This window comes from Phaethon aethereus (genome assembly GCF_964289735.1).
Source record: "Phaethon aethereus genome assembly, chromosome: W".
NCBI classification, from domain to species: Eukaryota; Metazoa; Chordata; class Aves; order Phaethontiformes; family Phaethontidae; genus Phaethon; species Phaethon aethereus.
The window spans coordinates 20,288,722-20,315,584 of NC_138581.1; the positions used below are offsets into that span (position 1 = coordinate 20,288,722).

The 26,863-nt window shown below is 46.4% G+C and overlaps 1 protein-coding gene across 1 annotated transcript in view; it reads left to right on the plus strand.

Annotated features, from left to right (window-relative positions):
- The window catches only part of LOC309415182 (E3 ubiquitin-protein ligase RNF38-like), a gene marked incomplete at its 5' end in the record, with an annotated part of 97,981 nt that overhangs the window by 17,221 nt on the left and 53,897 nt on the right, over positions 1-26,863 (plus strand). Inside the window, one exon of the mRNA XM_082012623.1 lies at positions 5,262-5,429. Within this exon, the coding sequence (XP_081868749.1) occupies positions 5,262-5,429 (168 nt within the window). The remainder of the gene's footprint in view (positions 1-5,261; positions 5,430-26,863) is intronic.

Consider the following 26,863-nt stretch of genomic DNA (forward strand, 5'->3'; position numbering starts at 1 on the left):
TGACAAGGTGACCTGCTCAGTGGATGAGGGAAAGGCTGTGGATGTTGCCTACCTAAACCTTAGTAAAGCCTTTGACACTGTTTCCCACAGTATTTTCCTGGAGAAACAGTCTGCTCATGGTTTGGACAGACGTACTCTTTGCTGGGTAAAAAATTGGCTAGATGGAGGGGCCCAGAGAGTTGTGGTGAATGGAGTTAAATCCAGTTGGTAGCCAGTCACAAGTGGTGTTCCCCAGGGCTCAGTATTGGGGCCAGTTCTCTTAAATATCTTTATCACTGATCTGGACGAGGGGATTGAGTGCACCCTCGGTAAGTTTGCAGATGACACCAAGTTGGGTGGGAGTGTTGATCTGCTGGAGGGTAGGAAAGCTCTGCAGAGGGATCTAGACAGGCTGTCTCGATGGGCTGAGGTCAATTGTATGAGGTTAAACAAGGACAAGTGCCGAGTCCTCCACATGGGTCACAACAACCCCATGCAACGCTACAGGCTTGGGGAAGAGTGGCTGGAAAGGTGCCTGGCAGAAAAGGACCTAGGGGTGTTGGTCGACAATATGAGGGAGGAATATAAATACGAGCCAGCAGTGTGCCCAGGTGGCCAAGAAGGCCAACAGCATCCTGGCCTGTATCAGAAATAGTGTGGCCAGCAGGACTAGGGAAGTGATTGTCCCTTTGTACTCAGCACTGGTGAGGCTGCACCTCAAATACTGTGTTCAGTTTTGGCCCCTCACTACAAGAAAGACATTGAGGTGCTTGAGTGTGTCCAAAGAAGGGCAACAAAGCTGGTGAAGGGTCTAAAGCTTAAAGGGTCTTATGAGGAGCAGCTGAGGGAACTGGGGTTGTTCAGTCTGGAGAAGAGGAGGCTGAGGGGAGACCTTATCGCTCTCTACAAGTACCTGAAAGGGGGTTGTGGTGAGGTGGGTGCTGGTCTCTTCTCCCAAGTAACTAGTGATCGGACAAGAGGAAATGGCCTTCAAGTTGCGCCGGGGGAGGTTTAGATTGGATATTAGGAAAAATTTCTTTACTGAGAGAGTGGTCAAGCAGTGAAATAGGCTTCCCAGGGAAGTGGTTGAGTCACCATCCCTGGAGGTGTTTAAAAGATGTGTAGATGTGGCACTGAGCGATATGGTTTAGTGGTGGACTTGGTAGTGTTAGGTTGATGGTTGGACTCGATGAACTTAAGGGTCTTTTCCAACCTAAGTGATTCTACAAACTGGCAGGCTTAAAATGCAATTATTACAGCACAGCTTATACAGTCACTTGCATTCCTTACAGCAGCAGATCACTGGTGTATTTTCTGTGCAGAGCTCTGCTCAATAAGGAAGTATCTGCACCCAGAGCAGAGTGCATATGTTAAAGCGAATAGTCTTTTTGGCCATGTCACAGCCTTCACTTGCATCTGAACAACTGTATTATTAAGGTATCTAAAAATAAAAATACAATTTGTGTTTGTCCTTGGGTGCAGACTTGCAGAGTCATGTTGAGTAACAATTGTTCTATGATGCTGTCAGCACCATTCACAACCAGGCATTAGTGTTTTCAGGGTTACTATATGTCTTCCATAATGCTGCTTTGCACAGACTACTATAGAGAGGGAAACACTTTCTCTTTTTTTTTTCCGTTCCTTTCCTTTCTTTCTCATTGAGAGCAGTGGTAATATCCCAAAAGTGGGATCGTACACCCCGTGTGCAACACTCCAATATACACACAGAGTAGAGGTATTTTTTTTATAGCATATTTGCACAGATATGGGTGCTAGGTGGTATTCCACAAAGCTAGCACACCACATAGAGGAATCACCACGTATGTATCCTGTTACACGATTAGTGAAAACAATAGAGAACGTCACAAATTTACACTCATTGGCTGGTAATTACCACATTGCTTATTATTGGTTACACATATTTAAATTGTTACACATTCTCCTGGAAATTGGGGGGGGTAATTTGCCTAGTCCCTCAATTGAGTCGGTGGTCGTGATCCCCTGACACCTTTACCTTTACCCTAGTTACTGTGGATTCTGCTGACGTCATGACAGTTACATTTTTCAAGAGTAAAAGAACAGCTCAGTCTTCATGGTTTACTGCTTAAGTACAACTACTTCTTCATCTTCTTGACCACTAAATCCAGGTTCATTAATCTTTTTTAATTGTGTTTTTTCTGGCCCCCCTAGAATATTTCATTTTTCTCTGACATCAGTAACCTCTCCTGAATTGCATCTGGCGCTGCCCTCAAACATCCAACAGTTATGGCATTAAAAACTCTCTGACAGCTCACATACAAAATATTTGCATTGGTACGTGAACTGGAACTAGGTCTAAGTCACTGTTTCTGCTGAGTGGCTTTTTTCCCAAATGTTTTGAGATTTGAAGTTTCATTCAGTCATCTGTGTGGTTTTCATGGTTTGGCCTCTGCATCTCATGGCCAGTTCAATCAGTTACCTCTCTTCAATTTACTTATTCTCACCTTTGTAAAGATCTGTTCTTGGTTGTTCATTTTCCAAGGATGGATTCCATTTTAGTAGTTTGTGAAGGAAGGTTCTTCAAAATAATTGCTTTCTGTGGATCCACATTCCTTACCTATGATTCTCTGCAGTTCTTCTAGATTGTTCATATAGTGAGCAATGGCTCCTGCTGGCCACACTATTTCTGATACAGGCCAGGATGCTGTTGGCCTTCTTGGCCATGTAGGCACACTGCTGGCTCATGTTAAGCCAGCTGTCAACCAGCACCCCCAGGTCCTTTTCCATCAGGCAGCTTTCCAGACGCTCTTCCCCAAGCACATAGCATTGCATGGGGTTGTTGTGACCGAAGCGCAGGACCTGGCACTTGGCCTTATTAAATCTCATACAATTGACCTCAGCCCATCGAGACAGCCTGTCCAGATCCCTCTGCAGAGCTTTCCTACCCTCCAGCAGATCAACACTCCCACCCAACTTGGTGTCGTCTGCAAACTTACTGAGGGAGCACTCAATCCCCTCATCCAGATCACCGATAAAGATATTAAACAAGACTGGCCCCAAAACTGAGCCCTGGGGAACAGCGCTTGTGACCGGCCACCAATTGGATTTAACTCCGTTCACCATAACTCTCTGGGCTCAGCCATCCAGCCAGTTTTTTACCCAGCGAAGAGTAAACCTGTCTAAGCCACGAGCTGCCAATTTCTCCAGGAGAATGCTGTGAGAGACAGTGTCCAAGTCTTTACTAAGGTTTAGGTAGACAACATCTACAGCCTTTCCCTCATCCACTAGGTGGGTCACCTGGTCATAGAAGGAGATCAGGTTGGTCAAGCAGGACCTGCCTTTCAGGAACCCATGCTGGCTGGGCCTGATCCCTTGGTTGTCCTGCTCACGCCCTGTGAGCGCAATCAAGATGAACCTTCCCCGGTACCGAGGCCAGGCTGATAGGCCTGTAGTTCCCCAGATCCTCCTTCCGGCCCTTCTTGTAGATGGGCATCACATTGGCAAGCCTCCAGTCTTCTGGGACCTCCCCTGTTAACCAGGACTGCTGATAAATGATGGAGAGTGGCTTGGCAAGCTCCTCCGCCAGCTCCCTCAGTACTCTTGGGTGGATCCCATCAGGCCCCATAGACTTGTGGGTGTCCAGGTGGAGTAGCAGGTCCTTAACTGTTTCCTGCTGGATTATGAGGAGTTTATTGTGCTCTCCGTCCCTGTCTTCCAGCTCAGGGAGCTGAATATGCTGCGGATACCTGGTCCGGCTATTAAAGACTGAGGCAAAGAAGGCATTAAGTACCTCAGCCTTTTCCTCATACTTGGTGGCAATGTTCCCCCCCACATCCAACAAAGGATGGAGATTCTCCTTGCCTCTCTTTTTGTTGTTAATATATTCCTAAAAATATTTTTTGTTATCCCTTATGACCGTGGCCAGATTGACTTCTAGATGGGCTTTTGCCTTTCTAATTTTCTTTTTTTTTGCCTTGTCCAATTTTCTCTGTACATGACCTAATGAGAACCCTATACTCTTCTTGATTTTCCTGCCTCTTCTTCCAAAGGTGGTAAACTCTCCTTTTTTCTTTGCGTCCCAGCAAAATCTTCCTGTTCAGCCAGGCCGGTTGTCTTCCCTGCCAGCTCATCTTATGGCACATGGGGACTGCCTGCTCCTGCGCCTTTAAGTCTTCCTTCCTGAAGAATGTCCAGCCTTCCTGGACGCCTTTGCCCTTCAGGACTGTCTCCCAAGGGACTCTCTCAACCGTTGTCCTGAACAGGCCCAAGTCTGCTCTCCGGAAGTCCATGGCAGTGGTTTTGCTGACCCTCCTCCTTACTTCACCAAGAATTGAGAATTCTATCATTTCATGGTTGCTAAGCCCAAGATGGCCTCCGACCACCACATCTCCCACCAGTCCTTCTCTGTCTGTAAACAGCAGGTCAAGCAAGGCACCTCCCCTGGTAGGCTCACTTACCAGCTGTATCAGGAATTTATCTTCCACACACCTCCTAGACTCTTTTCTCTCTGCTGTGTTGTATTTCCAGCAGATGTCCGGTAAGTTGAAGTTCCCCCACAAGAACAAGGGTAGCGATTGTGTGACTTCTGCCAGTCGCTTGTAGAATGCTTCGTCTGCCTCTTTGTCCTGGCTGGGTGGTCTATAACAGACACCCAGCAGGATATCTGCCTTGTTTGCCTTCTCCCTTACCCATCCTTACCCATAAGCACTCGACCTTATCATCACATTTGTTGAGCTCTATACAATCAAAACACTCCCTAACATACAGAGCCACCCCACCACCTCTCCTTCCTTGCCTATCCCTTCAGAAGAGCTTATAGCCATCCATTGCAGCACTCCAGTCTTGTGAGTCGTCTCACCATATTTCTGTGATGGCTACTAAGTCATAGCTATCCTGCTGCACAGCGACTCTCACAATTTCCTCTCCCTTTTTCTGATTGGCTTTTACATGGGAGTTACTGCTGCCTATTTTCTCTAAGCACTAACCTTAGTGTGTAGGAGAAGCAGCTTTGCTGAATTTGAGATGCTTTTGAGTGCCTCTAATATGCCTTTGAGGACTTAACATCTTGAGAGCTCTCCTCTGGCCTTTTCCTAAAAGCACTGACTGAAGTGTGATACTCCAGTGAGAAGATTTTTTTTTTTTTTTTTAAAGTACAGGGATTACAGGTATTTGCTGCCTTTAACACCTTCAGAGTAAAAAATACTTTTTTGTTATGTTCGGTGAAAGCTTGTTTTCTATGCCATGCCATAACTGTCCAAAGCCCTTGCAACAGCTTACTTCATACGCTTGTGTTTTTGCTGCAGATCCATCAGGGTACAGTCCCTGTCTCATACACAGTGACAACGGTGGTGCCACATGGAATTCCACTTTGTACAGCCCAGTATATACCACCCTGCAGCACACAGCAGGTCCCAGGTTGTTCTGTGGTATTCAGTGCACAGCACCTTCCTATCTGTAGTGTGCCTCCTCCAGTAAGTATGGTTCTCTAGTTATATTGACTCTGGACTTAGACTTAGGACGTGGAGTGCCTGGAGTTTCAGTGCCCATACAGCTTTCCCTGATGTAAAATAAAACCTACTATTTCCTGGGGTAAATTGTAATGGTATATATAATAGTGCAAGCTTTAGACCTAGTAAACATATTGTGCTTCCCTGCTCCCTTCATAGAATTATACCATTTTCTCATGTATTTTTGACTCAAAATGGATGCTGGTTTATGATCTGGTCTCTTACCCTATCCATTAGCAGCTATTCTACATACATTCAGATGCTTACAGGAAAAGACTTTCAAATTTCATCAAGTACTATTAGGAATCTCACCTAGAGTTTTTATCTGGAAATGATCTTATAAAATGGTACAGCTACAGCTAACAGCTCTTTAGGAAAGACAGGCAAGGAAGCAGAGAGGATTGCCCCTTACATGAAGGAGTAGCTCAAACGTATAGAGCTCTTCTATGGAATGGGTGACAGGCTGAGACCTTGTGGGTCAGGAACAGAGAAGAGACTAGTAAGGAGTAATATCATGATGTGAGCTTGTTATAGACCATCTGATCAGTGTGAAGAAGGGGACAAGACCTTCTTCAAGCAACTCGGGTCACTTCCTCAGGGAAGTCTCCAGATTACAGACCCTGGTTCTTATGGGGGACTTGAAACTCCCTGACATCTGCTGGAAAGGCAACAATGGGACAGAAACAGTCCAGGAGGCTTCTGGAGGGTGTTGCAGGGGGTGAACAATGAGAAAAACTTAATACAGGTGTTGGATGGGCCAACTGGGGGGATGCACAGCTGGATCTGCTGCTCATGAACAAGGAAGAACTAACTGAGGATGTGGCAATCAGTGGCAGCCTTGACGTGAGTGGAGCTCAGGATCCTGAGGGGAGTGAGGAAGGCAAGCAGCAGAGTACAGACCTTGCATTTTAGACCACTGTGTGCGCAGTTTTTGCTTTACCTATTAAACTGTATTTATCTCAACCTATGAGTTTTCACACTTTTGCCCTTCTGATTCTCTTTCCCATACCACTGGAGGGAGGGGAGTGAGCGAGCAGCTGTTTGGTGTTTAGCTGCATACTGGGGTTAAACCACAACAGTCCTTTTTGGTGCCCAACATGGGGCTCGAAGGGTTTGATATAACGACAGATTTGACTGTAGTGTATTGGACGGAACTTAGAATTATTATATCTGTTTAACAATTGCTGGTCGTGATGTTGAATTATCGACAGATAAGTCGAGAATTCTAAGGACACTTGACATGGGTTTATCTGATCCATGCAATGCTCCCTTTTTTTGCTGTACATCAAATTTGAGACCTTGTTAAAGGCTGGTTTTGGCTTTCGCAGTTTGCTGTGCTGTGTAGCCTGTGAGAATTATGATAAAAGCACTGTCCTTGAGCCTAATCCGGTATTTGGGCCCTGCATTGATGCCTTCCCTGTACTTCAGGAACCATCACATGAAGACAATTAACAATTACACTTTTTCCCTTTTCTCCTCTGAGAGGCATTCAGTGGAGGAAACACAGAATGGCGCCTTCCCTTTCTTCTGTGGGATAGATGTTTTCTCCCTCATTACAATAACTCTTCAGTATCTTGAACATCCTTGGGCAATCAAAATACTTCTATTGGTACTTCTCAAGAATTTTTTTTTTGTTTTTTCTAAGGTTAATCAACTATTTAGGAATATCACCCAGGGATATGCCCTGAGGCAGTGTGGCTATGGGTGGCAAGGCATGTGGGGGAATATGGGCAGGTATCCAGAATGGTTGTTACCGATGGTCTGGAACTTCACTCCCGAACAAGTGCGGGATCCTGATGAAGTGATAGAATGTTTGAAAAAAAGATGCCCTGGCTATTCCAAAGAGGCACAACTTCTTGCACTGTGCTGGGGCCTGGCCTACGCCTACTGAGAACTATTCAGCACCCTCAAGAAGAGAGAGTCTCTGGATCTGAAAACATACAAACAACACTGTGGCTGAACCAGAGACCCAACCCTCAACTATATCAGTTGCTCTGGGATAGTCAAGAAGAAACAATGGAAGCGGAGGTCAACTTGTTTAGTAAGGGAGAATGAAGCTTCTCCTGAGAGGGAGCAGGAGAGAGAATCAGAAGAGGCAACCTGTTCTGAAGCAGGGCAATCACAAGAACAGAAGAAGGAAGAGACTGAAAGCATAAACAAGTCAGAAACCAACCAATCCCTGAGTGACCTGTGAGATATGTAAAAAGATTTCAGCTGTCAAGCAGGTGAGCAAATTATCAGCTGATTGCTCTGATGCTGGGATATTGAGGCCAATAGACAGGAAACAGTGGGTAAGGAAGCCCAGCAGCTGGGATCCCTTGCCAGGCATAAGGCCATGGACAAAGGAATTGGAAAAGGGGCAACAGTTCTCAGCCTCTGGAGGTGCCTCCTGTCGAGTGTGAAGGAAAGGTGTCCTTTCAAGGAAGGTCTTGTAAATTACCGAGGCAAGTGGACCACCACTGAGGGAGGTATCCAGTATGTGAAGGAATTAGCCACGGTGGAGGTGATCAACAACCTCATAGACACGTGGGCCAAGGAGCATGGCATTGACTGGTTATATCACATCCCTTCTCATGCACCAGCCTCTGGGAAAAATGAACGATACATTGGACTGTTAAAGACTACACTGAGAGCAATGGGTGCTGGAACATTCAAGCATTGGGATACACATTTAGCAGAAGCCACTTGCCTAGTTAACACAGTCGACCTGGCCCTGCCCAATCAAAACCCCTATGTACTGTGGAAGGGGATAAAGTCCCTGTAGTCCACATAAGGAATTTCTTGGGAAAGACAGTCTAGGTTATTCCTTCCTCCATAAAAGGTAAACCCGTTCGTGGGACTGGTTTTGCTCAAGGACCTGCGCCTACTTCGTGGGTAATGCAAAAGGATGGAGAAGTCCGATGTGTACCTCAAGGAGATCTAATCCTGGGTGAAAACAACCCATGATTTGAGTTGTATGGTGCCATTGCTGTATGATGCCAGTGTTATATGATGCTGTATGTTGTCACTGCTGTGGCTGCCATATGTCAAAGGTATTATAACAGGAAACCCTTGCTGCTAGCCAGACTAGGAGCAAAGGGAGGAACTCATTGCAATGTTAAACTCTATAACTTGGCCCAAAGGGACCAGGGGTGGAGATTGTAATGGAGATACCTTTAAATTGTTGTAACCCATGATTTGAGTTGCATGTTATAGGAATTACTATAGCAGGAACCACCTGAAACAATGGAGGACAAGCCTTACAAGAAGCAGTGCAAGTGCAGCAGTGACCTGACCTGAGCTGGCTTTGGTGCCCAGTAACTCCATGCAACACACCACCTCTCCTGTCCTGAGTGATCACCTTAACAGACCGAGCCCAAAGTCATGGAATAAATGAGCTGAATAGACATTTTATGGACATTTTACAAGGGTAGTCCATAGACTAAGGGAATGATATCTGTGTAAATATCAAAGGATGGGAAGGGGGGTGGCGGTTAATGAGGATGTATTGGATAGTGTGGTACCTGAGCATGATGTAAATGGTATGAAATAAAAGGGTGGAGAATGTGCTGGTTTTGGCTGGGATAGAGTTAATTTTCTTCACAGTAGCTGGTATGGGGCTATGTTTTGGATTTGTGCTGGAAACAGTGTTGGTAACACACTGATGTTTTAGCTATTGCTGAGCAGTGCTTACACAGAGTCAAGGCCTTTTCTTCTCCTCATACCACCCCACCAGTGAGTAGGCTGACTCCAACTGACCAAAGGGACATTCCATACCATATGATGTCAAGCTCAGCAATAAAAACCAGGTGGGGAGGGGGAAGTTTGCTAGGGCTGCCATTTCTCAGGGACTGGCTGGGCATCAGTTAGCTGGTGGTGAGCAGTTGTGGGTTTTTTGCACCGCTTGTTTTTCTGGGGTTTGTTTTTCTTTGTTGTTTTTTTTCTCAATAAACTGTCTTTATCTCAGCCCATGAATTTTCACACTTTTATCCTTCCTATTCTCTCCCCCATCCCACTGTGGGGGGGAGTGAGCAAATGTCTGTGTGGTGCTTAGCTGCCTACCAGGGATAAATCACAACACTCTGCATCTGTGTGCACACTCCTCTGTCTGTCTCTCTTTTCCTCTGCATCTGTGTGTGTGCGCCTCTCTCTCTGTGTCTTGCTCTGTCTCTCTGTGTGTCTGCGTATGTCTCTGTGTGCACATGGATCTCTCTCTCCTCCTCTGCCTCTGTGTGCATGAATGTCTCTGTGGCTGTATGAATGCATCTGTATTTCTCCACAACTTTGCACAGGCATGTCTCTCTATGTCTGTGTGCATGCATGTCTGAGTATCTCTCTGCATCTGTGCATGCTCGTGTCTTTCTTCCTCTGTGTCTGTGCATGTCTCTGTGTCTATCTGCATGAGCGTCTCTCAGATGCTCTTCCTCTGTGAGTGCATGCGTTTGTGTGTCTGTTTCTCTCTTCCTCTGCTTTTGTGTGTATGCAGGTCTGTCTCTGCATCTGTGCACGTGCACACACATCTGTCTCTGCTCTCTGTGTCTGTGTGCGCGTGCTTCTCTCTGCATCTGTGTGCATGTGAATCTCTGCATCTCTCTGTGTGTGCCTCACTTCCTCCTGCGTCTGTGCGCTCATGTTTCTGCCTCTCTGTGTGCATGTCTCTCCACGTGTGTGCTGTGCATCTGTCTGTCTCTCTTCCTTGGTGTCTGTGTGCACACCTCCATGTTTCTCTCTGTGCCTGGCGGTGCTCCAGTCTGTGTATGTGCATGCATGTGTCTCTGTTTCCTCCTCTGCATCTGTGTGCATGTGCCTGCCTCTGTCCCTCTGTGTCTCTTATTCTGCACACACGCGCCTCTCTCTCTCTCTTTCTGCCCATCTGTCTCTCTCTGCGTCTGTGTATGCACACAACTCTCAGTGTGTGCATGTCTGTCTTCCTCTGCACCTGTGTTCAGGAGCGTCTCTGCTTCTGTGTGTGCACGCATCTCTGCTGCTCTTCCTCTGCATCTCCCTTTGCGCATGTCCCTCTGTCTCTCCACCTGTGCATCTCTCTGAGCGCACGCATCTCTTGGTCTCTCTTCCCTGGCATCTGCATGTGCACATGTCTCTCCATGTCTGTGTGTATGTGCATCTGTCTATCTTCCTCTGCATCTGCGTACACGTGTGGGGGGTTGACATTGGCTGGCCTCCAGGTGCTCACCAAGCTACTCTCACTCCCCCCTCCTCAGCAGGACAGGGGGAGAAAATAAAATTAAAAACACATGGGTCAAGATAAAGGCAGTTGAATGAAAGAAAGCAAAGGCCATACATGGAAGCAAAGGAAAAAAAAAATTATTCTCTACTTCCCATCAGCAGGTGCTGTCCAGCCACTTCCTGGGAAGTAGGGCTTCAGTATGAAAAGCGGTTGCTTTGGAAGACTGTCGTGGTTTAACCCCAGCCAGCAACTAAGCACCACGCAGCTGCTCGCTCACTCCCCCACGGTGGGACGGGGGAGAGAATCGAAAGAGTAAAAGTGAGAAAACTCATGGTTTGAGATAAAGACAGTTTAATAAGTAAAGCAAAAGCCGCACACGCAAGCAAAGCAAAACAAGGAATTCATTCACTACTCCCCATGGGCAGGCAGGTGTTCAGCCATCCCCAGGGAAGCAGGGCTCCATTATGCGTAATGGTTTCTTGGGAAGAGAGATGCCATCACTCCAAACGTCCCCCCTCCATCCCTTCCTTCTTCTTTGTCCCAGCTTTATATACTGAGCATGATGACATATGGTATGGAATATATCTTTGGTTAGCCTGGGTCAACTGTCCCAGCTGTGTCCCCTCCCAGCTTCCCATACACCCTCAGCCTTCTTGTTAGCAGGCCAGCATGAGAAGCCGGAGAGTCCTTGACTACTTAGCAGCAACTCAAAACATCAGCATCTTATCAACATTTTCTCATCCCAAATCCAAAACCTCACACTAGCTTCTATAAAGAAAATTAACTCTATCCCAGCTGAAACCAGGTGTGGTGGGTTGACCTTGGCTGGACGCCAGGTGCCACCAAGCTGCTCTATCACTCTCCTCCTCAGCAGGACAGGGGGGAGAAATTAGGATGGAAAGAGAAGAAAAAAAAAAACACACGTGGGTCAAGATAAAGGCAGTTTAATAAGCAAAAAGCAAGGGCCGTGGGCAGAAGCAAAAGAAAACAAAAGATTTATTCTCTGCTTCCCATCAGCAGGCAATGTTCAGCCACTTCCCAGGAAGCAGGGCTTCAGTATGTGTAGTGGTTGCTCCGGAAGACAAACATTGGAAAATGAATACCCTCCACTCCTCCTCTTTCTCTTAGCTTTTATTGCAGAGATAATGTCGTATGGTATGGAATATCCCTTTGGCCAGTTTGCATTAGCTGTCCTGGCTGTGTCCCCTCCCAACATCTTGCCCACCCCCAGCCTACTGGTGGGGGGAAATGATGGAGAGACAGCCTTGATGCTGTGTGAGCACTGGCCAGCAGTAGCCAACACACTGGTGTGTTATCAACACCTTTCTAGCTACCAATACAAAGCACAACACGATGAGGGCTGCTATGGGGATAGTTAACTCCATCCCAGACAGACACGATACAATCTCCACCCCTTATTCCATCCCATTTGCGTCATGCTCATTCCACAAAATTTGAAACATTAAAATATCTTCTGATCAGCCCATTGTATCTGTTTCACATTCCTGAAACCCCCTCCTGCCAATACTTTACAACCAACATACAGATTTATACATTCTCATTAACTACTACCCTTTCTCCCTTAACAGACAGTTAGATATCATTTCCCCATTCCGTTGGCCTCCACCGTATCGCGGCCCGAAAGGAGTCGTTCAGGACGACCTCCTTCCCCGTGAGACCAACGACCAAGTTCGTGATCCCCCTGGACTGAATTAAGGTGAAACGACGCCAACCAACCAATTTAACAATTTAATGATACAAAATGCAAGGCATGAGGTTACATAAATGACTCAATGGCAACTACTCTAACTAAATAATTCAACTAAACAAACAAGTCCCCTACAGTACATCTTTTACACTTCGACAAAGAGAGGAGAGAGGAAGAGATAGAGAGAGAGAGGAGAGAGGAGAGAGAGAGAGAGAGAGAAAGACAGCAAAGAAGATATCACCACCCGTGGATCCAGCGGCGTCCCGTTGGTCCTCTTGATGCTCCTTGGTGGTGGGGGTCCCCCCTTTTTGCTTCTGATGGTGTCCTTTTTATACAGTCCGAGTCCCACAATCTCCGTCTGCATGCATATACAACAGGCTGCATGCATATGCAACAGGCTGATTCAATCAGGCAGTGGCACCTCTGCAGACCTTGGTGCCTCCTCCCGGTCATTGTGCAGGCTGATTCAATCAGGGAACGGCACCTCATCTCGGTCTTTTCTGGGGTCCACTCCGTATCGAGGCATGTTTAAGCTTTTGTACCAAAAAAAAAAGGTGTGGGTTCCTCGGAACCGTGAAATGTTTAAGACAGAAACCGCATATTGGTCCGCCACACCACCCCATGGCTTAAACATTGATCGAAAGTCTCGTCCACGGGTGTGATATGAAGTTAAGTTCAGAAGGGAGAGAAAAAGGAAATAGAAAAGGTAGAAGTGACAATGCATGCACACGGTAACTACAACTATTTTTAACTGGTTCACAACATCTCCTTATAACTTTAATATATCTAAATCTAACAGATCCTACATAACAGAAACATGTCCCATGCCGAGTTTGAGAACTTTTTATGGCTCGGGGGGATTAGAAGCAGGAGGTGATTGTCCACAATGATAATCACAAGGTAAACACACATATATCAAAAGAACAATTACAGCAATAGTTAACAAAATTAACGCCACAAAATAAAGTGTGACGATTAGGTATATTTCGGCCATTTCGTCCTCTCCTCTTGTGATTCTTCCCGTAATACAGTTCACGGATGGTGTCTTTGTCGTGACGGGAGAGTACCTTTTTTGCGTTGGTCTCGGGTTTTCAGCAATACGAAGCTGGTCGTTGTTGTCGGTTGGGATCCTCGTGGTCAGTACAGAGGCTGATGGCCATGCTACCCTGGCGCATTGGAGGTGGGGTCTGCATATGCAGCAAGAAAAACGGATTTCCACGCCTCCAGCCCAGAGCGCATGTGTAGTTTGTGTCTGGGTACTCTCGTCACGGATTTTTCCCGCCTTCCAGTTTCGTTGTTTCAATTCCAATACAAATTATCAATAATATTTGCTGTATTCACATCCCCTCACCCTGTGAATCCATCTGATCTTAAATTGCTATTTCAGAATTAGGGACATCGATTAAGTTTTCCTCAGCTTCCTGCAAGGGTGTATAATTAGTTAGCTGGACCATTCGTATGTTAACAGCTTTCATTATAGTTGATTTTTTACAAGATATTGCTACACCTATAATAATTACAATTACAATAAACATCATTGCAGATTGTATCAAACTTTGGACCCAACCAGTGACACCAAATCCAAACCAACTAAATACCTTTGAAAGCCAGCTAACACTCATTGATTCTTGGAGCTCATGGATGTCCTTCGCTACTTGTCGCATCTTCTCTAGTTGGACATTAAGATCCAGTGTAACGTTAGGGATATGAATACAACAATCAGTATCCAAAAGATTCAAATAACCACAAAGACCATTTTGATATACCAACATTAAGTCTAGTGCCATGCGGTTTTGAAGAGCCATTTTTGATGTAGCTTGCAATTGTTGATTAAGCAGCTGTACACTAGTTTCAGTAGTATTAGCTAGTTTTTCTACTTGATAAGCTAACCTACTTAACCATAATCGCGTCGGCACGGTAGCACTCCCAAATCCCCAGAATCCTTCCATTCCCCAGGCTATGCGGGCGGTGGCCCCTGGGTCTTGCCACCCCTCTACCTCTCTGTCTAGTGTCACTTTTGCCCGCTTCATGCAGGTTATCCAGTGGGGTTGAATAGGGGTTCGCTTCCACATGGGACATAATGTCGGGAGACCCAAAGTACATTAGAGTTCAGGTAGTCCCGCCCATAAAGAAGTGTACATATTACCATCGCTACAGGCCCAAATCAAACCAGCCGGAGCATCACCAGAGGCAACATGACAGTCATTGCGAGGTGCAAAATCTGCACCCGCTGATTTATATGATACACTATGATTTTGACATAAACAGCCCATTTTTAAGGTAATATAAACTGGACAATAATATTTAACCCAATCGTATTGTTTCCAGTTAGAACAATTTATTACATTTTGACAGGACCACAACGCTGACTTGTTTGATACTGAGTCAAAAGAAAATCCTGGTTTGAATGGTGTAAAACCCTGTCTGTCTGATCCAAACCAGACACAACCCTTATTGGGATTTTTCCTCTTTTTCTTGGGACAATCTTGTCCTCTATTCCATTGCATACACCACGTTGTATTTATGGGTTGATTATATTGTAGGACGTTAGTTGCTCTTCCCCAGGGTCGCAAATCAGATGTTCCCCATATGATCTGATTGCAGGTAAAAGTTACGTTCAAGCCTTTTTCATAATATGTACAGGTTGTGCTATCAATGGTAGAAAAATTAAATGGCTGATTAATTTGTACAGAAACTCGCCTTCTGTCTGGGGAATAAGGGTTCACCATTTCAATGATACCCCAGGTATTCCACAGTCGTAACAAACTTCCTGCTATGTCCGTAGGGAGAATACCCATCAGAAGGGGATCTTCTACAGATTTAGGCAAAGGTAAACAAGCAGTAATACTAGATTCATTGAGGGAGGGCACTTGCAAGCCCCTTTATCAAGTTTAAAACTAAGTTATCCTCTAAACCATGGGTGGCTTGGACTGATAAAGTTCGCTTGTTTTTACCTTGGGCATGTTCCTGATTCCGGCAATAGATTTGCCATAAGACATATAAACATATTAAACCAAGGCATATCTTTCTAACACATGTTAAAAATGTCATTTTTAGCTGTTGTGTTTTCAACAATAAAGCTAATTATGATCATAACACATAATTACAAGTACTATAAAAATAACTATCATAACTACAAAAGATAGTATCCCTTGAGGACACTCCAGCTCAACATGAGATAAATCTTCTTCCCCAGTGTTCTTCTCCTTTCTTCTCTTGATCTCAGGATTCCACCTGCAAGAGATCGGATAAAGCAACTCGGCTCGATTTCGAACCGGTTAAAAAGATGGGATGATCCATCTAGTATGGATTCGATGATCTTTCCCATAGGCATCTGTGGCTACCCATGCATACAGATTTTTTTTGAGCTTTCAGTACTAGAGGTACTTGTCCCACAGTGGGTAGATTCACTAAAACTGGTTGTCCTGGATAATACACTGAATTCCTCGGGTTCTTATTCTCCTTAGTCCCAGGTAAGAGGGATGGGGGATTAGGGTAAAAAGCTGTGAGTCTGGGGCAACCGTTTACTCCCCAGCGTCCATTGACTTTAGTTACTGCATCAGATACTCGTCGTGCCCATCCAGGGTCATGTGGTCTCAGGGTTTGTTTAAGGACAATTAGTACGTTCTACAATACCATTCGCCTGAGGGTAATATGGGGTATGAAAAATCCACTGTATCCCTTCATCTCGTGCCCACTCTTGGACCACCCCGGCAGTAAAGTGACTACCGCTGTCTGATTGGATAACTCTGGGTTTAGGAAAACAGCTAAACCATGATTTCACACTGCTCACTGTATACTCTCCTGTTGCTCGTGGGACAGCTTCAGCTTGAGTTAGTCCAGAAATTACCTCAACTCCTACCAATACGTACCTCTTTCCTTCTGAGAGACGAAAAGGACTGATGTAGTCTACTTGCCAAGTGTCCCACAGTCCCTTATTGTCCCTTAAGTGTAGGGGTTGATCCTTGAGAGGGTCAGGCTCCCCTAATCGTGTACGGCATAGGCCGCATGCTGAGGTGACAGTGTTACATAGCTCCCTGGTCACAGACCATCCCCTGCTAATTGCCTCTTTATAAAGGTCTTTACTTCCAGAATGGCCTTGTTTAACATGTAACCGTTCTAACAGATGTTCCCATTTTTCCCCTTCCGCTTCCACTGCTAATGTGGCTAAGCGGGTTAGCGAATCTACTTGATTGTTCAAAAGGTGGGAAGGGTGGTCTCCTTTTTGGTGTGCAGCTACCCATCCTACTAGAAGAGATTTCTGTTTAGCAATGCTTAGAATGTCTTCCCATTTTTCTCGCTGCCACACTGGTATCCGGTTAACTTCCCATTGGTTTTGTTCCCAAAATGGGAGCCATTCAGTACATCCCTTGAATGTGAATATGAATATGAATCGGTATAAATAAACACTGGTTCTTTGTTTTCTGCTTCTCGTTTTATCACACTCCAAACTGCTGTCAACTCTCCCACCTGAGCACTTCCCTCCCCTTCTGTCACTATCCGGTTCCCTGAATCAACGTGCAGTGCTACTGCTCGGTACTTCCATACCTTTCCCTCTCTTTTAGAGGATGCATCAGTAAACCATACATTCTTTAGCTGGGAATCAAAGGGAGGAGCAGGTTTTATAACTGAAGGAGGAGGCTCCTGATCTGGATGATCAGAAGTTGGATCCTGTATTTGAAGCATCTTAGGTAACCCTTCCTCCACCTGGTGCGTATGACAGTAGTGGTCTAACTGTGCATACCATTTCCTTACTGTTTCTCGCTGTGCAATTCCAACAGGAGGTGGGGTTCCAGCTAGTATTGCTTTCAAAACCTTAAAGGGTCCTCTTAAAATAATTGACTGTTGTCGTATGATTTTTTCAGCTTCTTGCAAGGCAAGGTTAACTACAAAAAGGCCTTTCTCCCAAGTTGAGTATCGCTTCTCTGCATCTTTAAAACTGCGTGAATAAAATCCTATGGGGCGAGTCGGACCGTCAGGTCCACGTTGCCACATATGTATGGATAATCCATGGATTGCAAAACCCCATTCGATATGGAATGGATCTGTTGGGTGTATTGGCCCTAAAGCCTGATGCACTCCAGCCTCAAAGATTAACAATTTTAAGGCTTCCTCATGAGCTGGGGTCCAGTCCCAGGCAGCTTTTTTGCGTGTTAAATCATACAAGGGACGTGCTACGATGGAAAAATCTGGAATGTGCTTTCTCCAAAATACCAGCAGACTTAGGGCATGTTGTAACTCCTTCTTGTTTTCAGGCATTTTTACTTGTTCAAGGGTAGTTAAAGTCTCTGGGGGAATACATAGTGTTCCTCCCCTCCACCAAATGCCTAAGAATTTTACTTCAGAAGAGGGAAGCTGTACCTTTTCTGTTGGGATTTGGAGTCCTAAATTTTCCAAATGATCAACTATTTCAGATTGGGTTTGTCCTACTGCAGCGGCATCAGAGCCGCCAATCAGTATATCATCAATATACTGATATACTTTAACTCCTTCTCTGGGAGTAATTTGAGTAAGTTCCTGTGCCAGCGCACAGTGAGCGATGGTCGGTGAGTGACAGTATCCCTGGGGAAGACGTGTAAAGGTGAATTGCACGCCCTCCCATGTAAAAGCAAAGCGATCTCTATCTGCTTCTTGCAGGGGAACCATAAAAAACATGTCCTTCACATCAATGGTTGCTAAAATTTGGTGAGCTTGCTCCTGTATAGTTGCAATTAGTTCAGCTATATTAGGTACAGCAGCAGTCAAGGGACATGTATTGGCATTCAGGCGCCGATAATCAATTGTCAATCGCCACTTCCCGTTTGGTTTGCGGACTGGCCACACAGGGGAGTTATAAGGTGAGTGAGTGGGGACAATTATCCCTTGCTCCCGTAATCCACCTATTACAGGGGTAATTCCCTCCCTTGCTCCTAATGGCAGGGCGTAGGGTTTGACATTGACTATCTTTGAAAAAGGGAGTGTGGGTGCTGATTGAAGCAGTCTCATTGAGGCTGTGGGGAGTCCGAACACCCACTCTTTTCCTACTGAATCTACCCAGGCGCGACCTTTAAGTAAATCGAGCCCCATAATGTTTGTTGGTAAATCTCCCAATATCTTTGTGGTCTCAACAGGAGATTCATCTCCCGGCAGCCAACATTTAACTCGAGCTGTTTGCTGTGGTTTAGAGTTGCCAAAAACATCAGTAACCCAGATCGGTTTCTTATCTGCGACTACGCCAGTGTTATCAGCGACATCTGTCCGGAGAGCTGACATTTGGGCTCCAGTGTCTACTAGGAAGGTAACTGGAGTTTTAAGGGGTCCCAAAGGGAAAGTCACCAACAAGTCTCCTTTGCTGTTTTCTGTGAGTCTCCTTAAGTGTGCCCACCGGCCGTCCTCCGGCTCACTTAAAAAGGATGGCGCGGGCAGTTTCCCGACTCCAAGGTTTTTAAATCAATCAAATCCGTCTCACGGGGTGCAGATGGGGTTACTGTTCCGGGTTCTTGGGATAAGGAAGAAGGATTTTGGGGGATTGAGGGGGATGGGATTCCCTTTATTCTGTCCCAGGTTTTCACCAAACTTTCCAGGTTGGGAGTGGGTAACCTGTCCATTACTTCTCTGGGAATTCCCTTTGAAATGCCCTCTGCCCATAATAACTGTCTTTTACTGTCTGGTACCCGTACCAATTTCTCAGAATGTAGGGGTCGTGATGGTTTAAATTTCCTCCCACTTTCTTCTACTCTCCTTATCTCTGCCTTGTGCTTTGTTTCCCCCGGCCAGTGAATCCCATGCGTCTTCCGTAATTAATTAGCTCTTGCGCCACTTCCCCCCAGGTCATTTCGGGGGAGTCTCCCCTTCGCCTCGGTCGGGGAGTTCGCAACCGGTCTTGTAGCTGAACAGCATACAGCTTTAAAGCATCGGGAAGTCCCCTGATTAGGGGATGAAACCTCTCCGGGTCTGCCACACGCTGCATGGGGGAGGGCTGTCGTGGAAGCAACAACCGGTCATGCATTAATTGGAGGCAGGCAGCTTTCTGCACGCTTTCCAAAATGTGACTTGCTGTAGGTGTTTTGATAGAAAAAGGGTCCCCTCTCTCCATTGGGTCTAATCCTCCTGCCCAATAAGCCACCCTCTGGGTCAAGGACCAGGGTTCTCGGTGATCATTAGTAGTTAAGAAAACCCCAGGTCCCCAATATCCTCTAGCCTCATCTTCGCTCAACAGAATGCGATCTCCTCCAGTAAGGGAGACTCTCCACATGTACTCGGTTTCAGTTTCTCGTGGGCCCCGAGAGTATTTTTCCTGTATTTTGGCCAAGTCCGTAGGGGAAAAGGGGATGGTACGTGTGGTATGTTGCTGGACACCCCCCTGACCAGTATCAATGATTTCAGTTTTGATCAAGGGTCTCATCACCACTTCCTCATCTCTAGGATAAAAGACATTCCTACTTTCCCCTAGTTCTTTAACTGGATATATAGCTTTCAGGTCAGATGTCGGTTTTTCTCCTAATTTCGCCAAACTCGAAAATCCCGGTTCACTCTCCAGATCTGAGCCTGTTTCTCTCCTATCGCCAAACACCTGCCCATTTTCTTGCAATTCAGTCCATAAGATTCTCTCTCGGTCTAGTGAATCTGCCAAAATTACGTGAAGCTGCTGAGTAGTGCTATGCTCAGCAGTGAGCTGGCTTTGCAAGTTTCTTATCTGTTCTTGCAAGGACTTAATTGTCTCTTTATCTGCTTGCTTTTCCTCTTGGGCAGCAATTAGTGCTGCCCCCAACACGGCACAGACTGTTGCCTTTCCTTTCCCCAGTCCCAGTTTTCGTTCCTTTGCCAAAAGAGTGATTCGATCAACCACTGCCTGCGAGTCATGCCAATTCTTTTGAGCCCAAGCCATGCCAGGAAGAGAGGGTAGGGCTTTATAGCCCTTCAGTTTCTCAAGCAGGGGATTCTCCCCCATTGTCGGATCCTCAAATCGATCCCAACAACAACTGTCACACAATGCAAAAGGAGTACTCCAAAGTATTCAGCCTACTGTGGGTTCACGTACCCAGTGTGGATCTTTACAAGAAGATCCTCTGTTCTCTCTCTCTCCTGTCAGGCACTTCCCAAGGAAGGGGCCGCGCTAAGGGCCCTGGTCCCTCCTGGTTGGTTCAGTTTCGCACGGGGATCCTGTCCGTGACACCAATTTAGATGTTGCGGCCCGAAAGGAGTCGTTCAGGACGACCTCCTTCCCCGTGAGACCAACGACCAAGTTCGTGATCCCCCTGGACTGAATTAAGGTGAAACGACGCCAACCAACCAATTTAACAATTTAATAATACAAAATGCAAGGCATGAGGTTACATAAATGACTCAATGGCAACTACTCTAACTAAATAATTCAAATAAACAAACAAGTCCCCTACAGTACATCTTTTACACTTCGACAAAGAGAGGAGAGAGAAAGAGAGAGAGAGAGAGAGGAGAGAGAGGAGAGAGAGAGAGAAAGACAGCAAAGAAGATATCACCACCCGTGGATCCAGCGGCGTCCCGTTGGTCCTCTTGATGCTCCTTGGTGGTGGGGGTCCCCCCTTTTTGCTTCTGATGGTGTCCTTTTTATACAGTCCGAGTCCCACAATCTCCGTCTGCATGCATATACAACAGGCTGCATGCATATGCAACAGGCTGGTTCAGTCAGGAAATGGCACCTCTGCAGGCCTTGGTGCCTCCTCCCGGTCATTGTGCAGGCTGATTCAATCAGGGAACGGCACCTCATCTCGGTCTTTTCTGGGGTCCACTCCGTATTGAGGCATGTTCAAGCTTTTGTACCAAAAAAAAAAGGTGTGGGTTCCTCGGAACCGTGAAATGTTTAAGACAGAAACCGCATATTGGTCTGCCACACATCGCTTGCCAAAATGTTCATAAGAACAGGTTATGACTTGGGCCCCATCTGTCAAGGTGATTGATCAGGACAGGAGAAGCAGCATGTTCAATTATCAGGCACCAACACTAGCTTGGTTTGGGTTATTGCTGCACTTGTGGGTTACTTGCAAAGTTCACTCTTCCTCAGCTCAGGTAGTTCCTGCTACGTTACTTCCTACAACATACAACTCACATCACAGATTATTTTCCCCCAAGGTTAAATCTCCTTGAGGTACATGCTGGGTCTCCCCATCCTTCCACATTACCCACCAATTGCACCCAGGTCCTTGAGCAAAGAATGGATTTTTCCCAAGAGAGAAGAACCCACACTGCCTTCCCCAGCCACTTCCCTATGTGCACTACACGGACCTTATCTCCTCCCACAGTATTTAGGGGCTTTGTTTGGGCAGGACCAAGATGGTTAGCAGATCCTCTGGTATTAACCAGACAAGTGGCTTGTGCTAAATTTATATCCTAGTGCTTCCATGCCCAACGCTCTCAGCATAGTCTTTAACAGTCCATTATATTGTCCAATCTTTCCAGAGGCTTGTGGGTGACAGGGAGTGTGATACACCCACTCAAAGTGTTTATTTGCCCAGTTTATGAGGTTATTTCAGAAATTAGTTCCATTGTCTGATACAATTCTTTCTAGGGTACCATGTCACCACAAAATTTGTCCTTCAAGGCCTAAGATGGTGTTTCGGGCAGTGGCATGATATAGAGCATATGTTTCTAGCCACGCAGTAGTTGCTTCCACCATGGTGAGTATATAGTGCTTGCCTTGGCATGTTCATGGCAGTGGTCCAATACAGTCAATTTGCCAGGCCTTACCATGTCAAAAATCCAGCCACTGCCCTCTATTCCAGGGAGACTTTACTTGTGTGGCGTGGTTGATTGCAGGACATTGTTTCACATTGGTGACTTGTGTGATGGCCTCCACGGTCAGGTCCACCCCTTGATCACGAGCCCATCTGTATGTTCCATAGAACCATAGAATCATTTAGGTTGGAAAAGACCCTTAAGTTCATCGAGTCCAATCATTAACCTAACACTGCCAAGTCCACCACTAAACCATGTCACTAAGTGCAACGTCTACATGTCTTTTAAACACCTCCAGGGATGGTGACTCAACCACTTCCCTGGGAAGCCTGATCCAATGCTTGATAAACCTTTTGGTGAAGAATTTTTTCCTGTATGTCCAATCTAAACCTCCCCTGTCGCAACTTGAAGGCTGCTTCCTCTTGTCCTATCACTTGTTACTTGGGAAAAGAGACTCACCTCGCCACAACCCCCTTTGAGGTAGTTGTAGAGAGCAATAAGGTCTCCCTTCAGCCTCCTTTTCACCAGATTAAACAATCCCAGTTCCCTCAGCTGCTCCTCAAAAGGCTTGTTCTCTAGACCCTTCACCAGCTTCGTTGCCCTTCTCTGAATACGCTCCAGCAACTCAATGTCTTTCTTGCATCTCTCCCTAGATGTCCCAATATTTTGTGGGACCACCAAGCTACAAATAACTTGCCCTTATGCTCCCAGTCCAGGTCCACCGGAGCTACTTTAATTTTGACAGTCTTCTCTACCTGTACATTTTTGCAATGCTCTTCCTCAGCAAAGTTCTTGGATATGTGAGCATCTACGTGCTGTACCTTTAGAGCAATGTTTTCTAGCCAGGCAGCAATATCTTGCTACAGATCAGCAGCCCACATGGGTTTACCTCTGTGCTGCTAGCTGGCCTTATTCTATTGCTGTAGCCACCCCCATAGGGCATTTGCCACCATCCAGGTATCGGTATAGAGAGTATATATAGAGAGTACTGGCCTCTTTCCTCATTCATCATGCCCTAGGGTCAGTTGGATGGTTTTCACTTCTGCAAACTCACCTTCTCCTTCAAGAGAATCACAGAATCATTAAGGTTGGAAAAGACCTTTAAGATCATCAAGTCCAACCAGCACTCCAACACCACCAAGCCCACTAAACCATGTCCCAAAGTGCCACGTCTACACATTTTTTGAACACTTCCAGTGATGGTGACTCCACCACCTCCCTGGGCAGCCTGTTCCAATGCTTGACCACTCTCTCAGTAAAGATATTTTTCCTAATATCCAGTCTAAACCTCCCCTGGTGCAACTTGAGGCCATTTCCTCTCGTCCTATCGCTAGTTACTTGGGAGAAGAGACCAACAGCCACCTCACCACAACCTCATTTCAGGTAGTTGTAGAGAGTGAGGTCTCCCCTCAGCCTCCTCTTCTCCAGACTGAACAACCCCAGTTCCCTCAGCCACTCCACTTATGAGTCACTCATAAGACTTGTTCTCCAGACCCCTCACCAGCTTCGTTGCCCTTCTCTGGACATGCTCCAGCAACTCAATGTCCTTCTTGTAGTGAGGACAAACTTACTGCAAACTTACTGAGGGAGCACTCAGTCCCCTCATCTAAATCATTCATTGATAAAGGTATTGAACAAGACCGGCCCCAGAACCGAGCCCTGGGGAACACCACTTGTGACCGGCCACCAACTGGATTTAACTCCATTCACCACAACTCTGTGGGCTCAGCCATCCAGCCAGTTTTTTTACCCAGCAAAGAGTACACCTGTCTAAGCCACGAGCCCCCAGTTCCTCCAGAAGAATTCTGTGGGAGACACTGTCAAAGGCTTTACTAAAGTCCAGGTAGACAACGTCCACAGCCTTTCCCACATCCACTAGGTGGGTCACCTGGTCATAGAAGGAGATCAGGTTGGTCAAGCAGGACCTGCCTTTCATGAACCCATGCTGGCTGGGCCTGATCCCTTGGTTGTCCTGCACATGCCCTGTGAGCACCCTCAGGATGAACCGCTCCATAATCTTCCCCGGCACCGAGGTCAGGCTGACAGGCCTCTAGTTCCCCAGATCCTCCTTCCAGCCCTTCTTGTAGATGGGCGTCACATTGGCAAGCCTCCAGTCTTCTGGGACCTCCCCTGTTAACCAGGACTGCTGATAAATGATGGAGAGTGGCTTGGCAAGCTACTCCGCCAGCTCCCTCAGTACTCTTGGGTGGATCCCATCAGGCCCCATAGACTTGAGGGTATCCAGGTTGTGTAGCAGGTCATTAAATGCTTCCTGCTGGATTAAGGGGAGTTTATTCTGCTCTCCATCCCTGTCTTCCAGCTCAGGGAGCTGAATACCCTGAGGATAACTGGTCTGGCTATTAAAGACTGAGGTAAAGAAGGCATTAAGTACCTCAGCCTTTTCCTCATCCTTGGAGACAATGACCCTCCCTGCATCCAATAAAGCATGGAGATTCTCCTTGGCTCTCTTTGTGTTGTTAATATATTCATAAAAACATTTTTTGTTATCCCTTATGACAGTGGCTAGATTGAGTTCTAGATGGGCTTTTGCCTTTCTAATTTTCTCTTTGCATGACCTAACGAGATCCTTGTACTCTTCTTGAGTTGCCTTCCCCTTCTTCCAAAGGTGATAAACTCTCCTCTTTTCCCTGATTCCCAGCAAAATCTCCCTGTTCAGCCAGGCCAGTCATCTTCCCCACCAGCTCATCTTATGGCACATGGGGACTGCCTGCTCCTGCGCCTTTAAGATTTCCTTCTTGAAGACTGTCCAGCCTTCCTGGACGCCTTTGCCCTTCAGGACTGTCTCCCAAGGGACTCTCTCAACCAGTGTCTTGAACTGGCCCAAGTCTGCCCTCTGGAAGTCCATGGCAGTGGTTTTGCTGACCCTCCTCCTTACTTCACCAAGAATTGAGAATTCTATCATTACGTGGTTGCTAAGCCCAAGGCGGCCTCCGACCACCACACCTCCCACCAGTCCTTCTCTGTTTGTAAACAGCAGGTCAAGCGAGGCACCTCCCCTGGTAGGCTCACTTACCAGCTGTGTCAGGAAGTTATCTTCCCACACACTCCAGGAACCTCCTAGAGTCTTTTTTCTCTGCCTCTTTGTATTTCCAGCAGATGTCCGGTAAGTTGAAGTCCCCCACAAGAACAAGGGCTCGTGATTGTGAGACTTCTTCAGTCACTTGTAGAATGCTTCATCTGCCTCTTTGTCCTGGTTGGGTGGTCTATAACAGATACCCAGCAAGATATCTTCAAAAACTTGTCATGTGGGACTCCACACAGCAGCTTTCCACTTCCGATGGTTGCCTATAACACGACAGGATTCATCAGTAAATGGAGCATAAAGCCTTTCATCTCCTGATAACTCATTATATGGTGGTGCTTCTTGGGCACAAGTCACCTCCTCAGGCAATGCTCCAAAATCACAGCCTTTTGGCCAGTCCATGATCTCTTCCTGGATTCCTGGGTGGTTGGGTTTCCCCAATCAAGTTCGTTGTGTGATCAGTTCTACCCACTTACTCCATGTAGCGCTGATTGCGTGATGCGTAGAGGGAATGTTTCCTTTGAACATCCAGTGTAGCACAGGCAATCATGGTGCCAAGAGGAGATATGTTTCTGTACCACCAACTTCTGAAGTTGCTCAAACTCCCTCATATGCTGCTAGTATCTCTTTTTCTTTTGCAGTTGGGGTGTAGTGGGCTTCCAATCCTCGATATCCCTGGCTCCGAAACCCTAATGGTCAACCTCAGGTTTCTCCTGATGTTTTCTGACAGAGGCTCCAGGTGAGACCATACTCCCCAGCTACAGTGTAGAGCACATTTTGCACATTTGGTCCTGCCCAGACAGGCTCAAGGACTACCACATGAGCTATTTTCTGTTTGATCTGCTCAGAGGCTTGTTGTTGCTCAAGGCCCCACTCAACACAGTTCTTTTTTGTTACTCAATAGATAGGGCTCATAAGCTGACTGTAACCTGGAATATGCATTCTCCAGAACTCCAGAAGGCCTAGGTAAGCTTGTGTTTCCTTCCTGTTAGCTGGTGGAGACATAGTTCCTATCTTGTTGACCACATCCATAGGCACATGATGGCATCCATCCTGCTGTTTTATTCCCAAGAACTGGATCTCCTGTGCAGGTCCATTGACCTTGCTTCTTTTTATGGCAAAACCAGCTTCTCTCTGTATCTATGTATATGCAGGTGTCTGTGTCTCTCTTCTGCTACGTCTGTGCACGTGCACACCTCTCTGTTTCTCTTTCTCTGCATCTGAACACATGCATGTCTCTCTGCGCCTGTGTGCATGCGCTTCTGTCTCTGTTCCTCTGCATCTGTGTGCGTGCCTCCCTGTTTGTCTGTGTCTGTGTGCGCTCCAGTCTGTGTATGTGTGTGCACATCTTTCTGTCTCTCCTCTTTTGCATCTGTGTGTACACATCTCTGTGCACACACATCTCTTCCTCAGCATCTGTGTGTAAGTCTCTCTCTGTGTCTGAATGTGCACATGTCTCTCCATGTCTTTGTACGTGCTCACCTGTCTATTTTCCTCTGCATCTGTGCATATCTCTGCTTCTCTCTGCATCTGTGCATGCCTATGTCTATGTGCGTGCATGTCTCTCTCTCACTCTCTCTTTCTTCCTCTGTATCTGTACGCACACACATCTCTGTTCCTCTGCATCTGTGTGCGCTCGAGACTCTCTCTGCCTGTCTGCGTCTGTGCGTGCCTGTGACTCTCTATCTCTCTTCCTCTGCATTTGTCTGTACATGCGCATCTGTCTGTCTTTTTGTCTGTCTTTCTCTGTGCCTGTGTGTGTGCCTCTCTCTGTCTCTTCTGCATCT